This window comes from Henckelia pumila, chromosome 3 (assembly GCF_033568475.1).
Source record: "Henckelia pumila isolate YLH828 chromosome 3, ASM3356847v2, whole genome shotgun sequence".
Classification (NCBI taxonomy): Eukaryota; Viridiplantae; Streptophyta; class Magnoliopsida; order Lamiales; family Gesneriaceae; genus Henckelia; species Henckelia pumila.
In genome coordinates, this window is record NC_133122.1 from 36,929,716 (window position 1) to 36,951,997 (window position 22,282).

The window sequence follows — 22,282 nt, forward strand, 5'->3', positions numbered from 1 at the left end:
ATTTGACATCTCGAAGTATTACACCATAAGAACTCTTGCAAAAACAGAAGGAAAAAAAAACAGATCAGAAAACGAAGAATAAAATAAAAACAAAAACAAAAACACAAATAAATTAAACGTCTTCCCCGGCAACGGCGCCAAAATTTGGTAACTCTTAGTCGTGTCACGCCCAAATTAACCCAACTCAGATTAAACAATTATACATGTAGTAGCGAGAGTAGGGATCGTTCCCACGAGGAAAGTGAAATTTATCTGTGTTTTAAAAAAATTCTGAAATTAAATAAAAAGGGGATTTTTGATTTTAAAAATTAACTACTAATAATTTAAAATAAAATAAAATAATTAAAAACAATTCTTGGTATCAGTCGACTCCACCCTTGAAATTATTCATTCGATCATCGATTCCCTAAAAATAATTAATTCTTATTGAATATTCACCATTGGAAATTTAATTCCTGTTTCACCTTAATTTTAGTTAACTGGACACAAGCGTTCTAAATTAACCATTACCAATGAATTAACCCAATTCAAGCGATTAGATTTAAACCCACGACAGCATTCAAACTAGCAAAACTGATAAATCTAGACAACCCATACACAAGCGGATGAATTTAGCCTAGTCAATTATTATCCCTAGAATTCCTAATCTCACAAGCGGACGATTATTAATTGTAGTTGCTTCACAAATCAGAGGTTTCAAACAATTACAGATTTGAATTCCAATTTAGCAGTAGATTGTATAGAAATCACAGGCCTATAATCTCACACACAAGCATGGAAATCAATTCAGAATAACTCTTGATACACAATTCGAATTAAACGATCAAAATCTGAATCTCACAAATTAAATAAATTCAAGGGTTTCGTCTTCCTTAACCAAGAACAAAAACTAAAAGATTAAAAACTAATAACAAGGAAGAACTTAGCCGCCTCCAGATCTCTTCTGCTTCAGCCGTCTCAAGTCTGCCTCGTTCCCTCTGATCTCCTCTCTATTGTGTCTTTTAAATCTTTTTTATATGTCCTCGAAGCCCGTCAAAGAAATCCAGACAAATCGAGTGTTTTAAAGTTACAAAAATCGGCCAATTTCTTGCACAGAGCAGCGCGGGCGTGCTTAAGCTACGAAATTACACTTCTTTTCACATCCAGGGACGGCGCGGGCACGCAAAAAATCGTGTGGGCGCGCCTTCTCTCGCATGTGTTATTCTACAGAGCGCGACAATTTTCAAAAAATCATATCTCACAATCTAACCATCGGATTGAGCTGAAATTTTGACATCAGCTTTAAAATTAAATATAATTTTCAGATCATTGCTGCTCCGTAATTCATTTTCGCGCAAAAGCTTTTCCATCTTTTCCTTGACAAAATGCTACGTCCTATACAATAAACACGGGAGCGTGTAATGTATTCACGATGTATGAAAAACCAACAAAAACTTAATTAAAACAAATGAATGCACGCACAAATGACAATAAAATGATAATAAAATATGCAACACAAACATGCCCATCACCAAGCTTCTAGTTTTGGGTTGCATCTTTGATTTCGAGGCACATCAGCTTAGTGCTAACCGGATGATTTTAGGCATGGAGGATTTCTACAGTATTATCGGGATTGATCTCCTGACTACTTCCGGAGCAATAGTTTATTTTTATCAGCAATTTATTCAGTTTTATCCTGCGGATGGCGAGGCATGGCATTTCTATGGTGAGGGAGAGCGACCTCCGATGCTAGCGGTTTCTGCTCTGAAAGCCCGGCATTCTTTAGAGTCTGGCGAGGAAGGCTACCTTATCTACGCCATCGATGCATCCTTGGACAGACCAGACATCTAGGAGATACCCGTAGTCCGTGAGTTTCCCGATGTGTTTCTGGAGGAGATTCCAGGTTTACTACCAGTGAGGGAGATTGAATTTGGCATCGAGATAGTGCCAGGGACAACACCGATTTCCAGAGCTCCGTATCGATTGGCACCCTCAGAGATGTGAGAATTGCAAAAGAAACTTTAGGATCTTCTTGATAAGGGATACATTCGATTGAGTGTTTTGCCATGGGAGCCCCAGTCCTTTTTTTAAGAAGAAAGATGGGTCGATGCATCTTTGCATAGACTACCGACAGCTTAATTAAGCAACGGTGAAGAATAAGTATCCTCTTTCGTGGATAGATGACATGTTTGATCAATTTCAAGGTACTTCCATTTTCTCGATGATTGATCTACGGTCGGGATATCACAAGTTGAGCGTTAGAGAGGAGGATATCTCCGATGCAGCCTTTCGCACACGGTATGTTCACTACGAGTTCTTGATGATGCCGTTTGGTTTGACGAATGCTCCAGCAGTCTTCATGGATTTGATGAACAGAGTGTTCCGTGGCTTTTTGGATAAGTTCGTGCTGGTTTTCAATGATGATATCTTTGTATATTCTCGCAGTGTGGACGAGCATATTTTCCATCTCCGCAGAGTATTGTAGATACTGAGAGAGAGGCAGTTGTATTCGAAGTTGAGCAAGTGTGATTTCTAGATTGACCAAGTTGTTTTCCTTGGTCATGTGATTTCACGAGACGGAGTTTTCTTGGATCCTAGTAAGACATAAGCCATTTTGAATTTGTCGCATCCGACGACAGTTTCAGAGATTCGTAGTTTTCTTGGGATGACCGGTTACTACCGAAGATTTTTGGAGAAATTTTTTAAAATTTCTAAGCCCTTGACGCAGCTGACGAGGAATGATGTGCTTTTCGTTTGGACGTCAGAGTGCAAGTATAGTTTTCACGAGTTACCATGCCGTCTGACTACAGATCCAGTATTGGCTCTACCGTCTGGATCAGGTGGCTTTGTAGTTCACACTGATGCTTCTCTCCAGGGTTTGGGATGTGTGTTATCGTAGAGAGGTCATGTGATTGCCTATGTCTCTAGGAAATTGAAGATTCATGAGGATAACTATCCCGTACATGATTTGGATCTTGCGGCCATTATCTTTGCTCCTAAGATATGACGTCATTATTTGTACGGTAAAAGGTTAAAGATCTTCACTGACCATAAGAGTTTGAAATATTTTTCATTCAAGCAGAGTTGAACATGAGGCAACGTCGATGGATGGACTTATTGAAGGACTATTATTGTGAGATCAAGTGCCATCAAGGCTCTTCTAATCCAGTTGTGGATGCTCTTAGCCGCAAAGTATATGTGAGTTCACTTCGTACCAGCTCGGTTGCGCGAGTGGTAGAGGAGGGTTGTTCCTTGGGTTTTACTTTTTGACATAAGAGGGAACAACAAGGAGTTCGCATTTCGTTAGTACTTTCCAAACCAGCGTTGTATACGCGTATACGTGAGTCACAGACTGTTGATCCGAAGATGCAGAAGTTAGCTCGATTAGCTCAGGATGGAAATACATTTGGTTTTTATTTGCAAAATGATGGTTTGTTGTGTCTCTCTGGACGTGTGGTAGTTCTTGATGATTCCACACTACGAGAGGAGATTCTATCACAATCTCACCGTAGTAGATTCTCTGTGCGTCCAGGCAGCATGAAAATGTACAAGGATCTACGTACGAGGTTCTGGTGGGAAGGGATGAAGCGCAGTGTTTATCAGTTTGTATCTTGGTGCCTTGTGTGTCAGCAGTTCAAGGAAGAATTTCGATGACCCGATTGATTGCTCCAGAGTTTAGATATTCCTGAGTGGAAGTGAGAGCATGTGACGATGAATTTTGTCACACACTTGCCGATGTCTTCCAGGAATTGGGATGCTATCTGGGTTGTTGTTGATCGATTGTCGAAGTTCGCTCATATTTTGCTTTACAATAGGTACTTTACTTTCAATCGGATGGTACTTCTATACGTGCAAGAGGTTTTTTGTCTGCATGGGATTCCGTTGAGCATTGTCAGCGACAGAGATCCAAGGTTTACCTCTAGGTTTTGGGGTAGCTTCCAGCGAGCTCTTGGCACTACTCTGCATTTGAGTACAACTTATCACCCGAAGACCGACGAGCAGAGTGAGAGGACTATTTGTACTCTCGAGGACATGCTTCGAGCGACAGTGATGGATTTTGGTCCAGCGTGACATGAGCATTTGGCGTTGGTAGAGTTTTCTTATAATAAAAGTTACCATCGCAGCATTGACATAGCACCATTAGAGGCCTTATATGGACCCCGCTGTCGCACTCATTTGTTTGGGACGAAGTTGGCAAACTTCAAGTTGAAGGTCCACAGATGATCTAGCAGATGACCGATGTAGTGGAATTATTTTGTAAAAGGGTTAAGGTTGCCCAGGATCGATAGGCTAGCTATGCTAACACTCACCATAGACCGTTACATTTTGAGTTAGGAGAGCACGTGTTTCTACGAATGTCACCTTTCTAGAAGGTTATGAGATTTTGAATCAAGGGTAAATTATTGCCGAGATTTATTGGTCCGATCGAGATTTATTTTCCACCATATGTTTCCATTATCCATAATGTGTTTCACGTGTCCTTTAAGAGACAGTACGTGGCAGATGAGTCGCACATCTTGCATCCGACTGAGGTGAAATTAGATCAGGATCTGCCCTTTGTGGAAAGACCCCTCCGGATTCTTGACAGGAAGGACAAGATGCTTCGCAACAAGCGCATACCTCTAGTGATGGTGCAGTGGCAGCGTAGGGGAACTGAAGAAGCAACCTGGGAGCTGGAGTGCCGGATGCGAGCTGAGCATCCAGATTTGTTTTGATGTTTTGTACTTTTCTTCGTAAGAAAGATTTGTACTTTTTAATGTTAGATTGTAATAAAGAACATTTGTTTGATTTTCCATGTTTTCATCTAGAATTAAATTTCGAAGAAGAACTTTCTTAAGTTGGGAAGAATGTAGTAACCCGCACCCAATTAAGGTAATTAAGAGGAATAATTAACAAAAATAAGCAATTTGGGCCAGAGCAGATCGGACATTCCGAAGTGGAGATAGGAGGCTCCGATCAGGATCAAACGATCCATCGGCAGCATCGGACGGTCCGATCAGGGATAGGTCTTACGTCATCATCTACGTTAGCAAGGTGACGTCATTGCTTACGTGAAATGGGACATTGGATGGTCCGATGTCGGGATCAGACGCTCTTATCGTGTTCGAACGCTTTGATCGGGGTTCGGATGATCCGAACTCGGTCTATAAATAGGGGTTTCAAGGCTCATTTGCAACTCGCACCTTCTCTCTTCTCTCTCATTTCCTAGGCCTTCTAATTTAGATCTAGGAGATTCTAGGCATCCTATTGGGAATCCGGAAGTAGCAGAGTGATACAGGCGTCATAGCGGAGGTGTGGCCTAGTTTTGAGGCAAGCGACAGCAAAGGGATGACGACGGACACAGGTATAGCTTTGAATTCCTAAAAATATTTAGGTGTATGGATATCTTAGTTAAGGCTTTTAGAGATTAAATATTGATGCATGGGTATTTGTGTTGTAGATGTCGTAGTTTGGACTATTAGGCATGAGATCTAGACCAGTGGTGCTAGGATTTGCCCGCAGTGTTAGAGGTACGTAAGTACTGACCGAGATAGCCGACATGATATATATGCTTATATGTTGTATGAGTATGTGCTATATGTTTTCCATGATTTACCGTTTTAGCACATGCATGCTTTATACTAGACTGCATCTTATGAGATGTGAGTCATTGACGTTTCCATAAGGAACTTGTAACTCATCATGGACTCGAGTCAGGTATTGTCAGTATCCATGTGAGCCTTGTGTCCTGTTTTGGATTCGGGTCAGGTTTGGGGAGGCTCAGCCCCAGGTTTTGCTATCACTAGGAGCGACCACGACGGTGGAGTACATGCTATAGTTGATAGGGTGAATATACGAGTACCCCCACAGAGTCGCTCTCTAGCAAGGTAATGTATATTCGGTGGCGCCCTGAGCTGGCTGTTTTACCCAGGATTTTAAAGTCATTTATGTGCTGCATATTTTTTTATATATCATTGCTTTTGTATTTAGCGTTGTCGCTCATGCCATGTGTTTGGTGTTCTTGGGATACCTTATGGCGGGGCAGAGTTGAGGCTAGACAGTCCAGGAGGTTTGCACCAAGAGTGAGGCCGGTGCCAGTTGCAGCGAGAGTCGTAGTGGTAGGATTGTGACCCTAAGAACTTTTGATTTGGTTGTATAAGTATTATAATGTAGTAGCCCGTACCCAAAATAGGTGATTAAGGGATTAATCAACAAAAAAATGAACAATTGAGGGTTGTTTGAGATCGGAAACTCCGAAGGTGGGAACGAAAACACCGACAAGATCGGAAGCTCCAAACGGCGATCAGAGGCTCCGAACATGACGTCAGGGATGAGCTCAGTAAAATGACATTATTGCTTACATGTTGATGGGATATCGGAAGCTCCAATGTTGGGATCAGACGTTTTGATCGAGATCGGAAGTTCCGATCGATGATCAGATGTTTCGATCTCTGTCTATAAATAGGGGTTCCGAACTTCATTTTCAAGCGCACCAATCACCTCTCTTCTCTCGATACGTTAGGATTTTATCTTAGATCTAGGGAATTCTAGGATTTCTTTGGGAAATACGGAAGCGGCAACGTGGTCCAGGCATCGTAGCGGAGCTGTGGCATAGTTTTGAGGTAGACGACAGCAAAGGGCTGACAACGGACGCAGGTATAGCTTTTACTTCATAAAAATATTTAAGAGTATGCAATAGTTTAGTTAAGGCTTTTGGAGTAATATAACGATATTAGTATCATTTTGCAGTGTAGTACGGACTATAGGCATGGACCTAGTGCTAGTAGAGCTTGCCTAGTAGTTGAGGTACGACAGTACTGTTCAAGATATCTTGACTGAGTATGCAAGTATTATGTGACTGCATGATTTATATGACATGATTTTATGATGCATACATTTTCATATTGAGCCATCTCTTTGAGATGTCTGGTAATACGGTTTTTTCCCTATCTTGTTACTGTATGGATTTCCATCGATTTGGGTCCAGAGTATCCACTAGTATTTGGTATGGGAGCCACCTCCTGAAGCAACGACACAACATGCTACATACCAGGGCCCGGTCTGTCTTTGTTATCTGATCCTTGGCCTCTAGTTTTAGTAGGCGGTACACTTGCATTCATGTATTTATATAATACGGTATACTCATACTCTCGTGCTGAGCATTTTATGCTTACGTCTCGTACTTTGTGTATATGGACACCCTATTCCATGGGGCAGGTTTGCAATTGGACAAGGCAGGTGGATCCATGAAGGAGTAGGCTGTGGTTGGCCAGTTGTGAGTATCGTCTATGGTTTTATTTTGATGTGTTTGGGATAATACACTGTTTGATATGATTGTATAATTATTTGGGTATTTACAGATTCCTTTCCTTGGATTTTATAATGTTTATTGCTTTCACAGTTTATTCTGGATTATTGTTTAATTAAAGTTAATTACATGCTTAAGTTTCTGATTCGTAGGTGATCTCGGTAAGGGTCACTAAATTTATGGTATCTTAGCATGCATAATAATATTGGGATTTCGATTCTGCATAAGATAACCATGGGATAAATTTTGTAGATGGCGAATTACGATGATCAGAGTAGCCATGGTAGTAGAGGTGGACGCTGGGGAGATGGTGATCGTGATCACCATCGGGAGTTCCATCATCGTCATCGTGATGATCATCTCCGTTTCAGTATGCATCGGTTCATGCAGATGGGTCCTAAGCCCTTGGTTGGAGGCGAGACTCCCGAGGATGCTGAGAACTGGTTAGAGCGCATGGAGAGTTGTTTTCAGACATTCCACTGCACCGAGGAGCAGAAGATGGAGACGCTTGGTTATCTCTTGGAGGGACGAGCCCGTATGTGGTGGAGGTTCACTTCTGCACCGTTCATTGCGGCGAGAGGAGTTGCTACTTGGGCCGAGTTCCGCATAGCTTTTCAGAAGCTGTATTTTCCTCCTGCACTTCACCCGGCGAAGGTGAGCGAGTTGTTGGGTCTACGTCAAGGAGCCATGTCGATTGATGATTACCAGCAAAAATTTTTAGACTTGTTATCCTTTTGCCCTAAGATTGCTGACAGCTCCGAGATGAGGTATAATCTATTTCTACAAGGCCTTAATCCAGAGATTCATGACCGGGTGGCAGTTGGTGACGATATGACTTATGAGGGATTGGTAAGCCGATGTCACCAGGCGGAGTATAGCATTCGGCGTAATAGGTCTATCTCTCAGTCTAAGCCTGCGAGTTCCTTGGGTCCCCGTGCTCGGTCTTTCAAGAAATTTGGATCTTCTTATTCTTTTGGTTCTGGTGGCGTTGTGCGTTTTGGAAAGAAATAGAAGTGCGATCATTGTAGAAAGAATCATCCGACGGAGAGATTCCATAGAGCTTCTGGAGCGTGCTTTCGATGTGGATAGGTAGGTCATAACCGGATGGATTGTCCACTAGCTAGAGGAGGCGGTTCTGGTTCTGGTTCTGGATTAGGTTCAGTATCGGGTTCTCATACAACCGTTCAGCAGAGATCGCAGGGACATTCTGTTGGGAGTTCTCATATAAAGATGTCCGTTCAGCAGAGATCGCAGGGACAGTCTGTTGGGAGTTCTCATATAAAGCCGCGGACATCTAGTCAGGTGTTTGCTTTGAGGCATGATCAGGCAGTGGAGGAGAATGAGCGGGTCATCGCAGGTACATTTCTGTTATATGGCATACCTGCTCTTGTACTTATTGACACTGGTGCATCTCATTCTTTTATCTCTGTACGTTTTGTTAAGAATCATAAGTTGTCATGCATTGCACTAGACGTAGTGATTTCTGTTTCTACTCTGACGGGTCAATCTGCTTTGGCCAAATGTCTAGTGATGGGTTTCCCTTTAGACTTTGAAGGGAACATTCTGATATCAAATCTCATGGTTCTTGCAATGGAGTATTTTGATTGTATTCTGGGGATATACATATTGACTACATATCGAGCTTCAGTAGACTGCTATCAAAGGTTGGTACGCTTTCATCTGGTTGGTGGTGATAGCTGGTTTTTCTATGGTGAGGGAGCACAACCTCTGATGCCGTTGGTATCAGCTTTTGAGAGCCTGTCGAGCTCTAGAGTCTGGCAGGGAAGGCTTCCTCATCTATGCAGTTGATTTGTCTGCTGAGAGCGTTGGTATAGTGAGTCTGCCAATTGTGAATGAATTCCCAGATGTATTTCCAGATGAGATTCTGGGTTTTCCGCATGTTAGGGAAGTCGAGTTTGGCATAGAGTTGATGCAGCTTACTTCGCCTATTTCTCGAGCACCGTATCGTCTGGCTCCGTCAAAGATGCGAGAGTTGAAGAATCAGTTGCAGGATCTTTTGGATAAGGGGTACATTCGTCCTAGTGTATCTCCTTGGGGAGCTCCTGTTCTCTTTGTGAAGAAGAAGGATGGGTCTATGCGGTTATGCATTGACTATCGGCAGTTGAATCGAGTTACTGTGAAGAACAAGTATCCTTTGCCTCGTATTGATGACCTGTTTGATTAGTTTCAGGGTACTTCGGTTTACTCCAAATTTGACTTGAGATCTGGGTATCATCAGATGAGAGTCCGAGATCAGGATATAGCCAAGACTGCATTACGTATTCGCTATGGGCATTACGAGTTTCTAGTGATGCCTTTCGGTTTGACTAATGCTCCGGCTATATTTATGGATCTGATGAACCGTTTCTTCATGGAATTTTTTGGATAAGTTTTTTGTGGTTTCATTAACTACATTCTGGTGTATTCGCGTGATGCAGATGAGCATGCTTCTCACATGCGGTTGGTGCTGCAGACTCTTTGGTATGAACAGTTGTATGCCAAATTGAGTAAGTGCGAGTTCTGGATGGATCGAGTGGTCTTTCTTGGCCATATCATATCCAAGGATGGGATTTTTGTTGATCCAAGGAATATTGAGGCTGTACTTAATTGGTTGCGACCAACGATGGTTGCTGAGATCGTAGTTTTCTGGGTCTAGCAGGATATTATCGTTGAGTTCGAATTTAAACGAGCTTTTAGAACATTGATTTTAGGAGCGACATGTCTTAATTTTAAAATAAATGCTAAAGTAGAACAATGCTATATATACATAGACTCTTACATAGAGATGTACACGTTCTATTAAATTAAGAAAAAATTTCAAATTCTTTTAAAATTTATTTTTTTTAACCTACAATTTTTTGTCTTACTCAAAATTATTTTTAAGAAAATATTATTATTTTTTATTACTTACTTGTAAAATTAATTTTACTTAGTTTCACAAAAATAATTATTTTATAAAATTTTAAAATATAGTTATTAATTGAGTTAAAAAATAATAATTGTCTATTTTCTTATAAAAAATATATTTTAAAATTTTTAAAATTAAAATTTCAAATTTAAATCATATAAGCGAGATTTATTATTATATATTTAAATTTATTATGGATAAAATATATATTTAAACTAAAATATATTTAATATTATTATTTGTAATAATTAATTATTTTGTTAAAAAACAAAATAAAAAATTAAATCATATAGGTTTATGTTGATCGTGTTAGTCGAGTTTGAGTCGATCGTTATTGATTTATTCGGATTTGGTTTGAGTTGTATCATAGATTTAAACATGTAATAATTATTTTGTAAAACATTGATTTTTAAAAATAATTTTTATTGTGTGTAGTAAGTTTATTTTAAATTACTTGGACTTTCAAATTTAAGTTATATAGAACTATATACGTGAGATTTTGTTATTATGTATTTAAATCAAAATATATCAATTATTATGTGTATTTAATTATTTTGTTAAAATTTTTAAAAAAATCAAATATTTCGGGTCTAACCTGAACCCCAAAAATCAACCTTAATCCGATAGTAACTGATCAAATTGGGTCGGGTTCAATTTTGACACCCCTAAAATTTTACAATAAATAATTAAATTAATAATAATAATATTTTCGCAAAGAGTTTTTTTGAAAAAAGATAAACAATTGTAGGTTGAAAATAAAAATATTGTAAAAGAATTTGATATATTTTTTTAGCAAAACAAAAAATTGTAGATTGAAAAAAAATAAATTTTAAAAGAATTTGAAATTCTTTCCTAATTTAATAGGGTGTGTACACCTTTATGTAAGAGCCTATATACATATAACATTGTACCTTAAGGTATTTAGATAAACTTCTTTTAAAATGCTTAAAAAAGAAGATGTTTTTGATAATTTAAGATTTTTTATTATTAAAGTACCAAAAAATATAATATTGTAAAGATAAGACAAGTAGTTTTATATATATATTTTTTGACGGTGTAGTTATATATATATATATATAAACAAATTTAGTATGATTTTAAACGAGCTTTTAGAACAATGATTTTGAAGAACACATATCTTATCTTAATTTAAAAATAAATATTAAAGTATTTAGATAAATTTCTTTTAAAAACCTTAAAGAAAAATATGTTTTTGATAATATAAGATTTTTTATTGTTTACCAAAAAAATATAATATTCTAAAGATAAGATTAATAGTTATATATATATATATATATTCATGTATAAATATAATTTATCATTAAGTAAAAATTTATTTTTTTAACAATAAAAAATTATATTTTAATGTAGAGAAAATGACATTTATAAGAATTATTTTTAAAATATATATATTTAATGTTATTTAATATGTTCAAATGAAAATTTTATTTAAAATTTAGTAAATAATATCTTGCATTTTTATTTTTAAATCTAAAGAGAAAAAATAAAATCATACATTATTTTAATTTCCATAGAAAGAAACATGAGAAAGATGTAAGCCGTAATTTGTTGGGTTAAATTTTTGGAAAAATAGGCGTATGATATTGTGCGGATTTATGAAAATGTACAATAATATTTAGAGGGGTAAAATTTTAAAATAAAACTTAAAAAAAATAAAATAAACTACTCCAAAGTTTTTAAAAATTCTAGATTGTTTGAAAAGTACTTGCGACAAAACAAATTTTAGGAGTTCATAAACTCAAATCAATAGAGGTGTTTTATGAAATATTTTCATTAGACCCCATATATAATTCCCCGAATTTGATTGTCACTGAAAATATCAATCATATATTAATATTTAATTTAATTCATAGCAAAACATGTCCCATAAACATAGCAAATGTGTTGAAATAAAAAGTAAGAACTACAATTTCTGCAAACAAGAGTCGCACGACCGTTAACGACATAAAAAAGATTCCACAACAGGTTTTGCCTTTTACAAATCTTATAGAAGAGATGAGAACATCACTTGGCCATCATAACTTTCACGAACTCGTCGTAATTAATTTGGCCATCGCCATCCACATCTGCCTCCCGGATCATCTCGTCGACCTCCTCATCGGTCAGCTTCTCACCGAGGTTCGTCATCACATGACGAAGCTCAGCAGCAGAGATGAAACCATTCTGATCCTTGTCGAAAACTCGGAACGCTTCTTTCAGCTCCTCCTCAGAATCGGTGTCCTTCATCTTCCTAGCCATGAGATTCAAGAACTCTGGAAAGTCGATGGTTCCATTACCGTCAGCATCCACCTCGTTGATCATGTCTTGAAGCTCGGCCTCCGTAGGATTCTGCCCCAGGGATCTCATCACAGTACCAAGCTCCTTTGTCGTGATGCAACCTGGACGACAAAAACACGCAAGCTTTGAAATGCTGACGACAGCAACAACATTCTTACCTACCATATATATGGAACTAATCGCACAATAAATTCACATGACATAAATCTAGTTTCTGGTAATGGATGTTATAAATTCCAGGATGGGGTCAACCATGAGGTAACAACTCCCAAGTGTAAACGGAGGATAGATGCAAACTCCAGTAACAATGAAATACGCTTATCTTTGCAGATGCTACTAAAAGTGGCCACAAACCCATGTCATATCGTGTCGGACATTTGATGAACATGTATCAAACAATTTTACAGGCTTATGTGAACATATCCATCAGCAAATGATATATGACACTACCACATTTTTGCAGAAATTACAATTAAACTTGCACAACCATTTAATCTTCCTACATCTCCACTTGTCGTATAAATATCAGATCCTACCCAAATCATTCCGAGCCAAAGGCGAGGACACCCATAACCCATTCCCATTCCCATATAAATTCCAAAGCTACATCCAAAGAGCGGGAATGGCACTCAAACTAAAATATATCACCTTTCATGAGTTATTTTCCCAGAAAAAAAAAAAAGAATAAACACGAGCTTCGAGCACTTTTACATTCAAGTTTTTTGTTGTTCTTTATAGAACTGTATACTGTAGCTAGGCGTAATAGTTTTCAAAGTAACGGTATCCCAGCGGTTTTCCATTTATACCTAATCTTTGCTTGCTGCTCAGCTGGTAAATTTGGCTGCAGCAGCCATGTTTAGTTTCTTTAGAAGTCCACACTCACAAAAGTATTAGAGTTTCATGCTATGCTCAGGCTGCCTCGATAAATACGACAGAATTCCACATATGAAGGCCTCAATCATACAACACAATTCATAATCCAACTGTTCATGTACAAAAGTTTCAAAAAAGGAAAAAGAATTAAAAAAAAAAGGAGAAAAAGAATCGAGCACAAGTTTCAATTCCTTGGGGTTCGATAAAGTCGCAACATAGTTAATTACATATTAATCTCAAAGCAAGAAAGTTTTCATCCGAGTATTCCGGACACTAATTGATTCCGCCAATTGCATATAATATACCAGGAAATCTTCAACTTTACATCTCAAAGCATCCATCACCCAAAAAGGAAATTGTCACTTTCCGGAAAATTTAAGCAATTGACACAAATCCGCGGCAACATTGAAAGATCGCACATCGAAATTTTACAAATAAAATAAACAAAAACTGATGAGATCTGGAACAGAAACAGAAACAAAACAAAACACACTCAGAACACGAACAGATCGCAGAAAAAAAGAGAAACAAGAGCTCGTATACACAAAATCACGCGAAAAAAAAAAAGAAAAAAGGATGAAATGGAAAAAAGATCGAACCATCGCCATCCTTGTCGAAAAGGCTGAAAGCCTCCTTGAACTCGGAGATCTGGTCATCCGTCAATTGATCCGCCATCTTTTCTGCTCGTGATCTCTGGATTCAATTCACCAGATTTGTAGGATTGGAATCGAAGAAATGAGAAATGATTCTGGAGATTGGGGACAATGGGCACAGCGTGATGTTATGTTTAGAAAAAAGTCAGCGTTGTTTATCAGCTAAACTTGTATGAAGGTTAATTGCACTTCACACCCTACTCTATGTCTAAAGTTATATTTTTCTCAACAATCAATCTATTTATGTTTTATAACAAATTTAGGCGTACATATGGTTTTATAAAGGTTTTCAATTATAAAATCACATCATGAGTAGCGTGAATTCTTTAATCCACAGTCATTATAAAAAGCCTCGATATGCTATGAAGTGTGCATATATTATGTGGTGATAAGATTTTATAACAAATTCGATAACGATAAGTACGATCTCGAGTTTTTATAACTTATGGTGATGGTGTATCAGTTTTAAAAAATTATTTGTTATTGTGTTCATTTTATACAGGAACGTTGAGGTAAAAAAAATAACAATAACCAGATACATGATTTCATTTTTTCTTTTAAAAAAAATCAGATATAGTTCTTTCATGTATTATGCGATCTTAGTCACATTGCCACAGTTGAAGGGGTGGTTTGTAATTTTTGTATGATCGAGGGAAATGTCGTAATTTGGCTTAAAATAAATGTAGACACAAAGGGCACGTCGCACGTAGGTGACTTTACATTGTCTTTGTCATTAATTTGCGTGTCCAAATTACCAAACGATAAGCTTCGGACAATTAATTAAATAAATAATTATTTTATTAATAATTAATAAGTATTCAAATTGACAAGTTAAAATATTTTATTTTGGTTGTAAATATGGGTGTTTTACATTAAAATAGATAGATATAAACTTACATATGAATTAATTACAAGTTTAAATTTATTTATTTTTTTGAATAAAAGCAACATATATAAATTAGTAGGGTTGAACGAGACTATTTTATGACAGAAAGGAGAGGAACAAGAAAGAGAAATTAATTCAATAAACTAAATATTATGTATAAATTTAAAAAAATTCTCTATTAAAAATATTTGAGTTTTAATAGGGTTGAACGAGACTATTTTATGACAAAAAGGGAAGGAACAAGAAAGAGAAATTAATTCAATAAACTAAATATTATGTACAAATTTAAAATTTTTCTCTATTAAAAATATTTAAGTTTAACTAAATATTATGTACAAATTTAAAATTTTTCTCCATTAAAAATATTTAAGTTTATAAGTTTTTAGAACTTAAAAGCTGTTTTAGGAGCTTATTATAAGTTGTTAGGACTTATTTTAAAAATAAGTTGTTAAAGCGTTTGAATTAAATAAATTAAAAATGTTAATATATTTGGTATTTTAAAATATTTTTATTGTAAAAATTACAAAAAGTGTATAAAGTTATGAAGATAATGTAATAAGTTATACATATATGAAAATAGTTTTCGAATGAACCTATATTAAAAAACCATTTTATAGTTTAATTAGAAAAATTTTATGTTATTTGAAAATTTTCTTAAATTAATATTTAATTGGTGGAAGATAATATATGATGTGGATTTATGAAAATATGCAATAATATTTTGGAGAGATAAAATAGTCTTCGAATGAATCTATATTAAAAAAAACCATTTTATAGTTTAATTAGAAAAATTTTATGTTATTTGAAATTAATTTTCTTAAATTAATATTTAATTGGTGGAAGATAATATATGATGTGGATTTATGAAAATATGCAATAATATTTTGGAGAGATAAAATATTAAAATAATTTTTTTTAAAAAAAAAATTAAGCTAGAGTCACCTTACTTATTTTAAATCTGTTTATAAGCTTTCAAACAACTTATTTTGACAACTTATAAGTTGTTTGGAAAAAAATTGTACCAAACAAATTTTAACAGCTTATATAAGTGCAACAAAAAACCCTCAAAATTTTAAAAATTGGCATAGGTTAGAGCTATTGTCGAGTTAAGTTTAATTTAACTGAGTTCGAGTCGAGTTTGGATTTTAATTATTTATACGTTACTCGAGTAACTATTATTATTTTTAAAAAAAGACATACAGTTGGAATGTATTTGCCTCCACATGAATATAAATATTAAAATTATGCTACTAAAAATTTCGAGAATTTTTTTTAAATTGAATAACTCAATATTTTCACGAGTCAAACTTAAACTTGAAACTTAATATGCTCGAGTGAGTTTGAATTGAGCTCAAATCACATAATTAAAACCGAATCAAGCTGATATTTGAGCTTGACTTAGTTCGTGTACAACCTTACATTACATAATGCACTTGAGTTCTCGGCGCGCGTGCACCCAAAATATCCCCCAACGATTAAAACAATTAATTATCTGAAACATTAACACCTAATTTGTCACATTTTTACTTGACGGAGTCAAAGAAACATGGTTTCATTTTCAAAATTAATTGAATTTACAAGATGATTAATGATATTTTTTTTACGGGGATTAATGATATTTTAACTGTACGTAACTGCTAAAAAATTTCTATTAATTAACGAAAAAGACCTATATAATTTCAGGTAAAAGGTCAATCAAATCCCTCCGACACTTCCATGCTAATACTAGAAACGTACTAATAATTCATAATGAAACTTAGAAGTTTAAAATTATTGCCTAATTAGTACCGAGCTATCACTCTAACTCACGATATCAGAGTAATGAGATGCTACTTTTATAATAATATATTAAAAGTTCATCCAATTATAATTATTTATCAATACATACGAAATCTATTCATTTTTCAATAAATCCTATATCTATTATTAAATCCATCCTTATATGCACTATTGGAGTACCATAAGATAGCTTTTGAAATTTCCCTCTCAAATACCAGGACTACTCTTGAATTAACGTATATTAATTGGCCATTCATTTTTAGGGCAGTTTTTTCTTTTTCTTTTTTTCTTTTTTAAACAAAAGGCAGGTATTTCTAAAACACCCAATTGTGTGTAATCTTTTAAAGGGAAAATTAGCAAATTAGTCCTATATATTGGCCTATTTTTTATTTTGATTTTGTATGTTGTCATATTTGGAAAATGGTACAATAGCTCATTAGTTTGGCTTTGTTTTGGATTATAGTCCTATATGTTATCATGTTTGGGAAAAAGGTACAATAATTTGACTTTTTTTTTGTTTTGTTCCTCCATGTTGTCATATTTGGAAAAAGATACAATAATTTTACTTTTTTTTTGGATTTCATTATGTGTCGTCAGAACTAGAGAGAGTTGCTGGATTTTGCTATATAAGATTTCACCTACGTAACACCTTTTAACTATCATGTGAAGTAAGTTGAGTTCCACACAAGAAAAATTAACTATAAAAAATAAAAAAAATTCAATATAAAAGAAAATACATAAATCATTTAACTCAAACAAATTTTCACAAAAAACAAAAAACTTAATTGAGTCGATGGGTCCTATTGATCTTAACAAAAAAAATTAAGTGGCTAAATTTTCTATCACATGGCTTGACAGATAGATACATTGTCCGTCATTTACTTCAACAACAGTTGTATTAATTAAAACCAAAATATAAAAACAATTTCTTGAATTTTATTATTTAATAGGGGTAGCGATTTAGACTCAATCGCTTTAATTAGATTTTTGTTTGTGCAAATATTTGTTTGAGATAAATGATTCAGGTATTTTTTGTTTATATATTGGTTTATGTCTTTTTGTTTTGTTATTTTGTTATATAGTTTTTTATAGTTAATTTTGCTTATGTAGAACCCAAATTATTGTCATATGATAATTAATAGGTGTCAAGTACTAAGTGAAATCTTATGTCAAGATAATTGCCTCGAGTTTCGGTTACGCAGAATAAAATAAAATAAAAGTAAATTTATTGTAAATTTTCTCAAACATGACAACATATAGGACCAATATCCAAAAAAAAGCCAAGTTGATGTATTTTTTTTCCAAACATGACAACATACGAGACTATAATCCAAAACAAAACCAAGTTATTGTACCATTTTCGATAACATACATGACCAAAACAAAAAAAACAGGCCAATATACGGGAACTAATTTGCTAATTTTTCATCTTTTAAAATTACTTCTATCTTTTGTATTTCAATACACCAAGAAATTAATGTTATTAACAAATAAGTCCATTTTGATACACACAATATATATCATATAATTTATATATAACGACTATATTACTTTTTGGCATAGTGATTTAAAAAAAAAAAGCCGATACTTTGTTGGTAGTGTGGGTCTGTGGGATAAGCCTATGACCACAATGGAATAAAAAAAAAGTAAAATAATGAATATGTTTTTTTAAAAAATAAATAGATAACAAACGGCTAATTTTTAATTCTTTTTTTCCCAAGAAAATTCCTCACAGCACGAGTGATCGATCGATTACGCTCTGACAGTGATGCTGAAGAGACAGGAGAGTTCCCTGTCTTCATCCCGCCGCATGGCCGCCGCCACCCCACCATTGCAGGACACTCGCCATGCGAAACCCATCGGCTGCATGTCTGGCATTTTTCAACTCTTCTCCAAATACCACAATTCCACCAAACGCCTCACTTTTGGTTAGACAAATTCTTTATAATTACTTAATTTCTCCAACTAATCAATCATTCGTTCCCTGAATTCTTTAGCAAAAATGTTTGTATGAAATGGAACCACATTTTCAGGCAGGAAACGAGAGAAATGCAAGCCATCTTCTCCTGCAAAAGACAAAGACAAGCCAAAAAAGGATTCTCTTTCCTGTGCCAAACAAGACAAAAGCGGAAGCCAGGATTATTTTGGATCATCGCTCGAAATCAACGTGCCCAGAAGTCCATCGACTCCGCCTGAGGTCCGGCCGTCGAACGCCGTGAAGTCGCCGGAAAATCGTGGGACTCCGTCATCAGTGGTGGCGAGGTTGATGGGATTGGAGGATATGAACTGTGCCTTGAAAAGGCCGGCGTTGGTGGAAACCGGCACCGTTTCGGAGAAGAGACGGCAGCTGATACGAGCTTTGGAGAAATGTAATGACGATCTGGAAGGGTTGAGGAGGATCATCCAGGCGGTGCAAACAAATGACTTGCTTCTTCAGCCGCCGTCGCAGGCGGCGGCGAAGATGGATCTTCGCGGCGGAAGAAACGAATTAGAGTACTCTCGCGCGGTGAATTCTTGCACGGAAGAGCGCGCCGCCGTGTGGGCTGAGGTCCGGGCAACTGTTAGTGGCTTCTCCGAAGCGCAGAATACTGCAGGTATGTCTCTTTTTCAATTGTTTTCATTTTTTCGTTTTTATTTGCAAATTTATGTTAACCAAGTAAAATAATAACCCGATTTGATATCATCTGTATAATCACAAATTAAAAACGTACAAATCCAAGCTAAAAAATTATATAAATTTTAGAATTTTCATGTTCGCTATTGAATTTTTTTGAAGCATAACATAAATATGTTGATAATACTTAATGTATAATTAATGTATATTAAAATTCATAGATATTATTAGATAAAATTTACTAAATAAACGAAAAGAGCAATAGTAGTTATGTATATTTATCTATTTGACTATTTGCAATTCTACGTGTCAAATTTCAATTTTAATATATTATATTTGTTAATTTTATAATTTCAGTTTTTTTTGTTTACTTATCATTTCTAAGTCACATTCGTGGCTTTACGTTGTCAAATTTCAATTTAATTTTAGTACATTATCGTATTGTTTGGTTTGATGTATTATTAATTTATGTATAACTTATCTCAATCAATTTCGTCTTATTTTCGTCATATTATTTATCTATTTATTAATTAATAATTTTACATCAATTAAATCAAATAAATTATAATCTATCCATCAAATCAAATAATGTATTAACTATTTTTTCTTATTTATTTTTAATTTACATTTTATTACTTATCCATGAATTACTTATCCAATCACTCAAATCAAACAATGCCTATATGTTTAACCTTTCTTGAAAAATTAAACAGGACACAAACTGCTCCGAAAAATGAAACACATTCATTTTCTGAGTTAAGAGACTAATGATGAAAATGTGAAAATTCAAAATAGAAATTAAAAGTTATGACATAATTAAACGAACTGATCATTTGGGAAAAAATAATGAGTCCAGCAAATGCACATAGAATTTTTCTTTTTGATATTTTATAACGTTTTTAAAAATAATCAATAAATTGATTAGTTGATCATTGTAATACAATATTCTTAAAAAATATGATCATGAGGGAGTATTAATTATTTAGCCATGGTTTTATCTCATAAATAATTTTCTGGCTATGTTTCTAATCATCCATAATATAATATTCTTTTATCCCAATTTAATGGAAATAGTGATCATAAATATTTTATATAAAATTACATAATTTCTAGCTTTTTATCCCACTTAATGATTTAAAAAAACTTAATATATTATCATCCGTCGACAAATCAATCTCCAATATAATTTAGGGAGTGTTTGCAACCACTAAAAATAATGATTGTTAGCTTTTGGCATAAAAAAATCATTTTTGTGTGTTTCTTAAACCTAGATTATGTGTTAGGTTATACTTAACTTAATTGAAATCCAAAAGCTAGTCATGTGGTGATTATGATTCTCCAAAAGTGATTCTAATAGGAAGGTCATTGTTAAAATCACTCTAATCACTTATTTATCAAACACTACCCAACTTTGATTTTTAGATTTTCACATTTGTTTCCAAACACTACCAACTTTTGATTTTTCTTTAATTTTTTTATAATTTATAAATTAATTACTTCTACAAAAACACAATCTATTGCAAACACTCCCTTAATCAATGCAAGTTATAATAATTAATCTTAATTTTTTATCAAAACAAATGAATATATTAATCATACAAATTTTCAAGTGTGTTTAGTCGATCGGTATCCTACCATTAGAAATGAATATTAAGGTATATGTGGAATAATTTCATATATAAAACCCAGAATAATATTAAATAATTTTACCATGGTGATGGTGATGATGAGTCAAAGAAGATGAAAAGTTAAAAAGGAAAAAGGTAAAGGGGTAAAAAGAAAGAAGAAGAATGGTGGTGGCCTGCTAGCTGCTTGCTGTGACTACCAAAAGGCAATGAAGCATCATTGTTTATTATTGCTTTTGATGACATACATTATCTCAATTCTCAACCTTTTCTGCTTTTTGGTCCTTCACTATAGCACCAATTTCTTTACATATTTATTATTTTTTTTACTTTAATCAATTTTATCGTTCCATTCTACCGGATCTGTCGATGTTATCTCATTCGGATGGGTGGGGATCCAATGACTCAACTTTTATCTCGCGAGTAAAAAAAAAAAAAAAAACCCGTCGGATCTAGCATATGGACAGTGTCCATATATGTACTAGCATCGTCAAAACTATTCTACCGATTGTTTTTTATTAACGACACGCTTTAACTCAATTTTTAGTTTAACAAAATTTAGACAAAATCTGGTAAAAGAGATCGGGTTAATTGCATCAAGACAGCAGATAATTTTTTTTAATAATATTATATGTAAAATTAATAGTATTGTAGACCATATTGTTTTAAAAATCATACGTAAAAATTAAACAATGAGCATTTAGAAGGTTCTCGTGCCTTGTAAACTTTTCACAAAATAGAACAGTGACTGATAAATCATGCAGCACTCTGCGCAACTCGCAAAACACATGAAGCATGTCCCCTACCTCACCGCAAGCCTCCTACAGCATCGAAGAAGCCAGGAGAAGACGACGCTGGACTAACGGCAGCGTTTTTGATGAGATCGCGTCGTTCGCCACCTATCGCCGCCTCTCCCGGCCTACGTAGCACGTCGTCGCCAAAGGTTCGGACCATAGAAGAAGTGTGCAAAGACGTAGCTTGGGGCGAGCGGAGAGAATTGGGGAGAATATTGGTGGTGTTGCAGGATTACATATGCAGAGACTTGGTCGAGGAGGTTGTCAAAGAACTGAAATCTTGTCGGATTCGTTGTTCGTTACCTTTGGACGGATGCAAGAGGAGGCTTAGTTTCTAGACTACATTGAGCTAGTGGTTTAATTGGTTCAGTTTGTTTCTTGAAATCATGTGGTTGATATATATGTCTGAATGCTTTGAAACTTGAATATCTTAACAGGATAGAAGTTTGTTTGAATCACTTTGAGTGAGCACCGATAAATGTTCCACTAACGCATGCATGTACCTAATTAATCAAAGTAAAGAATTTCCATAATCACTTATTTTTAGAGGTTGCAAACATTAACTAAAAATAGTATGCGTGATTA

General features: G+C 35.0%; 3 protein-coding genes across 3 annotated transcripts; 2 read left to right on the top strand and 1 right to left on the bottom strand.

Annotated features, from left to right (window-relative positions):
- The first annotated feature begins 1,681 nt into the window (after nucleotides 1-1,681).
- Nucleotides 1,682-4,694, top strand: LOC140888476 (uncharacterized). The gene is made up of 7 exons (XM_073296166.1): nucleotides 1,682-1,705; nucleotides 2,425-2,502; nucleotides 2,708-2,855; nucleotides 3,062-3,177; nucleotides 3,331-3,545; nucleotides 3,726-3,816; nucleotides 4,467-4,694. The coding sequence occupies exons 1-7, from the start codon at nucleotides 1,682-1,684 to the stop codon at nucleotides 4,692-4,694; spliced, it is 900 nt and encodes a 299-aa protein (XP_073152267.1).
- A 7,328-nt stretch (nucleotides 4,695-12,022) lies between these two features.
- On the bottom strand, nucleotides 12,023-14,137 carry LOC140886680 (calmodulin). The gene is made up of 2 exons (XM_073293397.1): nucleotides 13,946-14,137; nucleotides 12,023-12,574 (listed from the first exon to the last, which is right to left on the bottom strand). The coding sequence occupies exons 1-2, from the start codon at nucleotides 14,019-14,021 to the stop codon at nucleotides 12,201-12,203; spliced, it is 450 nt and encodes a 149-aa protein (XP_073149498.1). The 5' UTR covers nucleotides 14,022-14,137; the 3' UTR covers nucleotides 12,023-12,200.
- A 4,280-nt stretch (nucleotides 14,138-18,417) lies between these two features.
- LOC140893274 (uncharacterized) lies at nucleotides 18,418-22,063 on the top strand. Its single transcript, XM_073302339.1, has 3 exons — nucleotides 18,418-18,592; nucleotides 18,698-19,258; nucleotides 21,668-22,063. Exons 1-3 carry the CDS (start codon nucleotides 18,433-18,435, stop codon nucleotides 22,033-22,035), a joined length of 1,089 nt encoding a protein of 362 aa, XP_073158440.1. The 5' UTR covers nucleotides 18,418-18,432; the 3' UTR covers nucleotides 22,036-22,063.
- The last annotated feature ends 219 nt before the right edge of the window (nucleotides 22,064-22,282 follow it).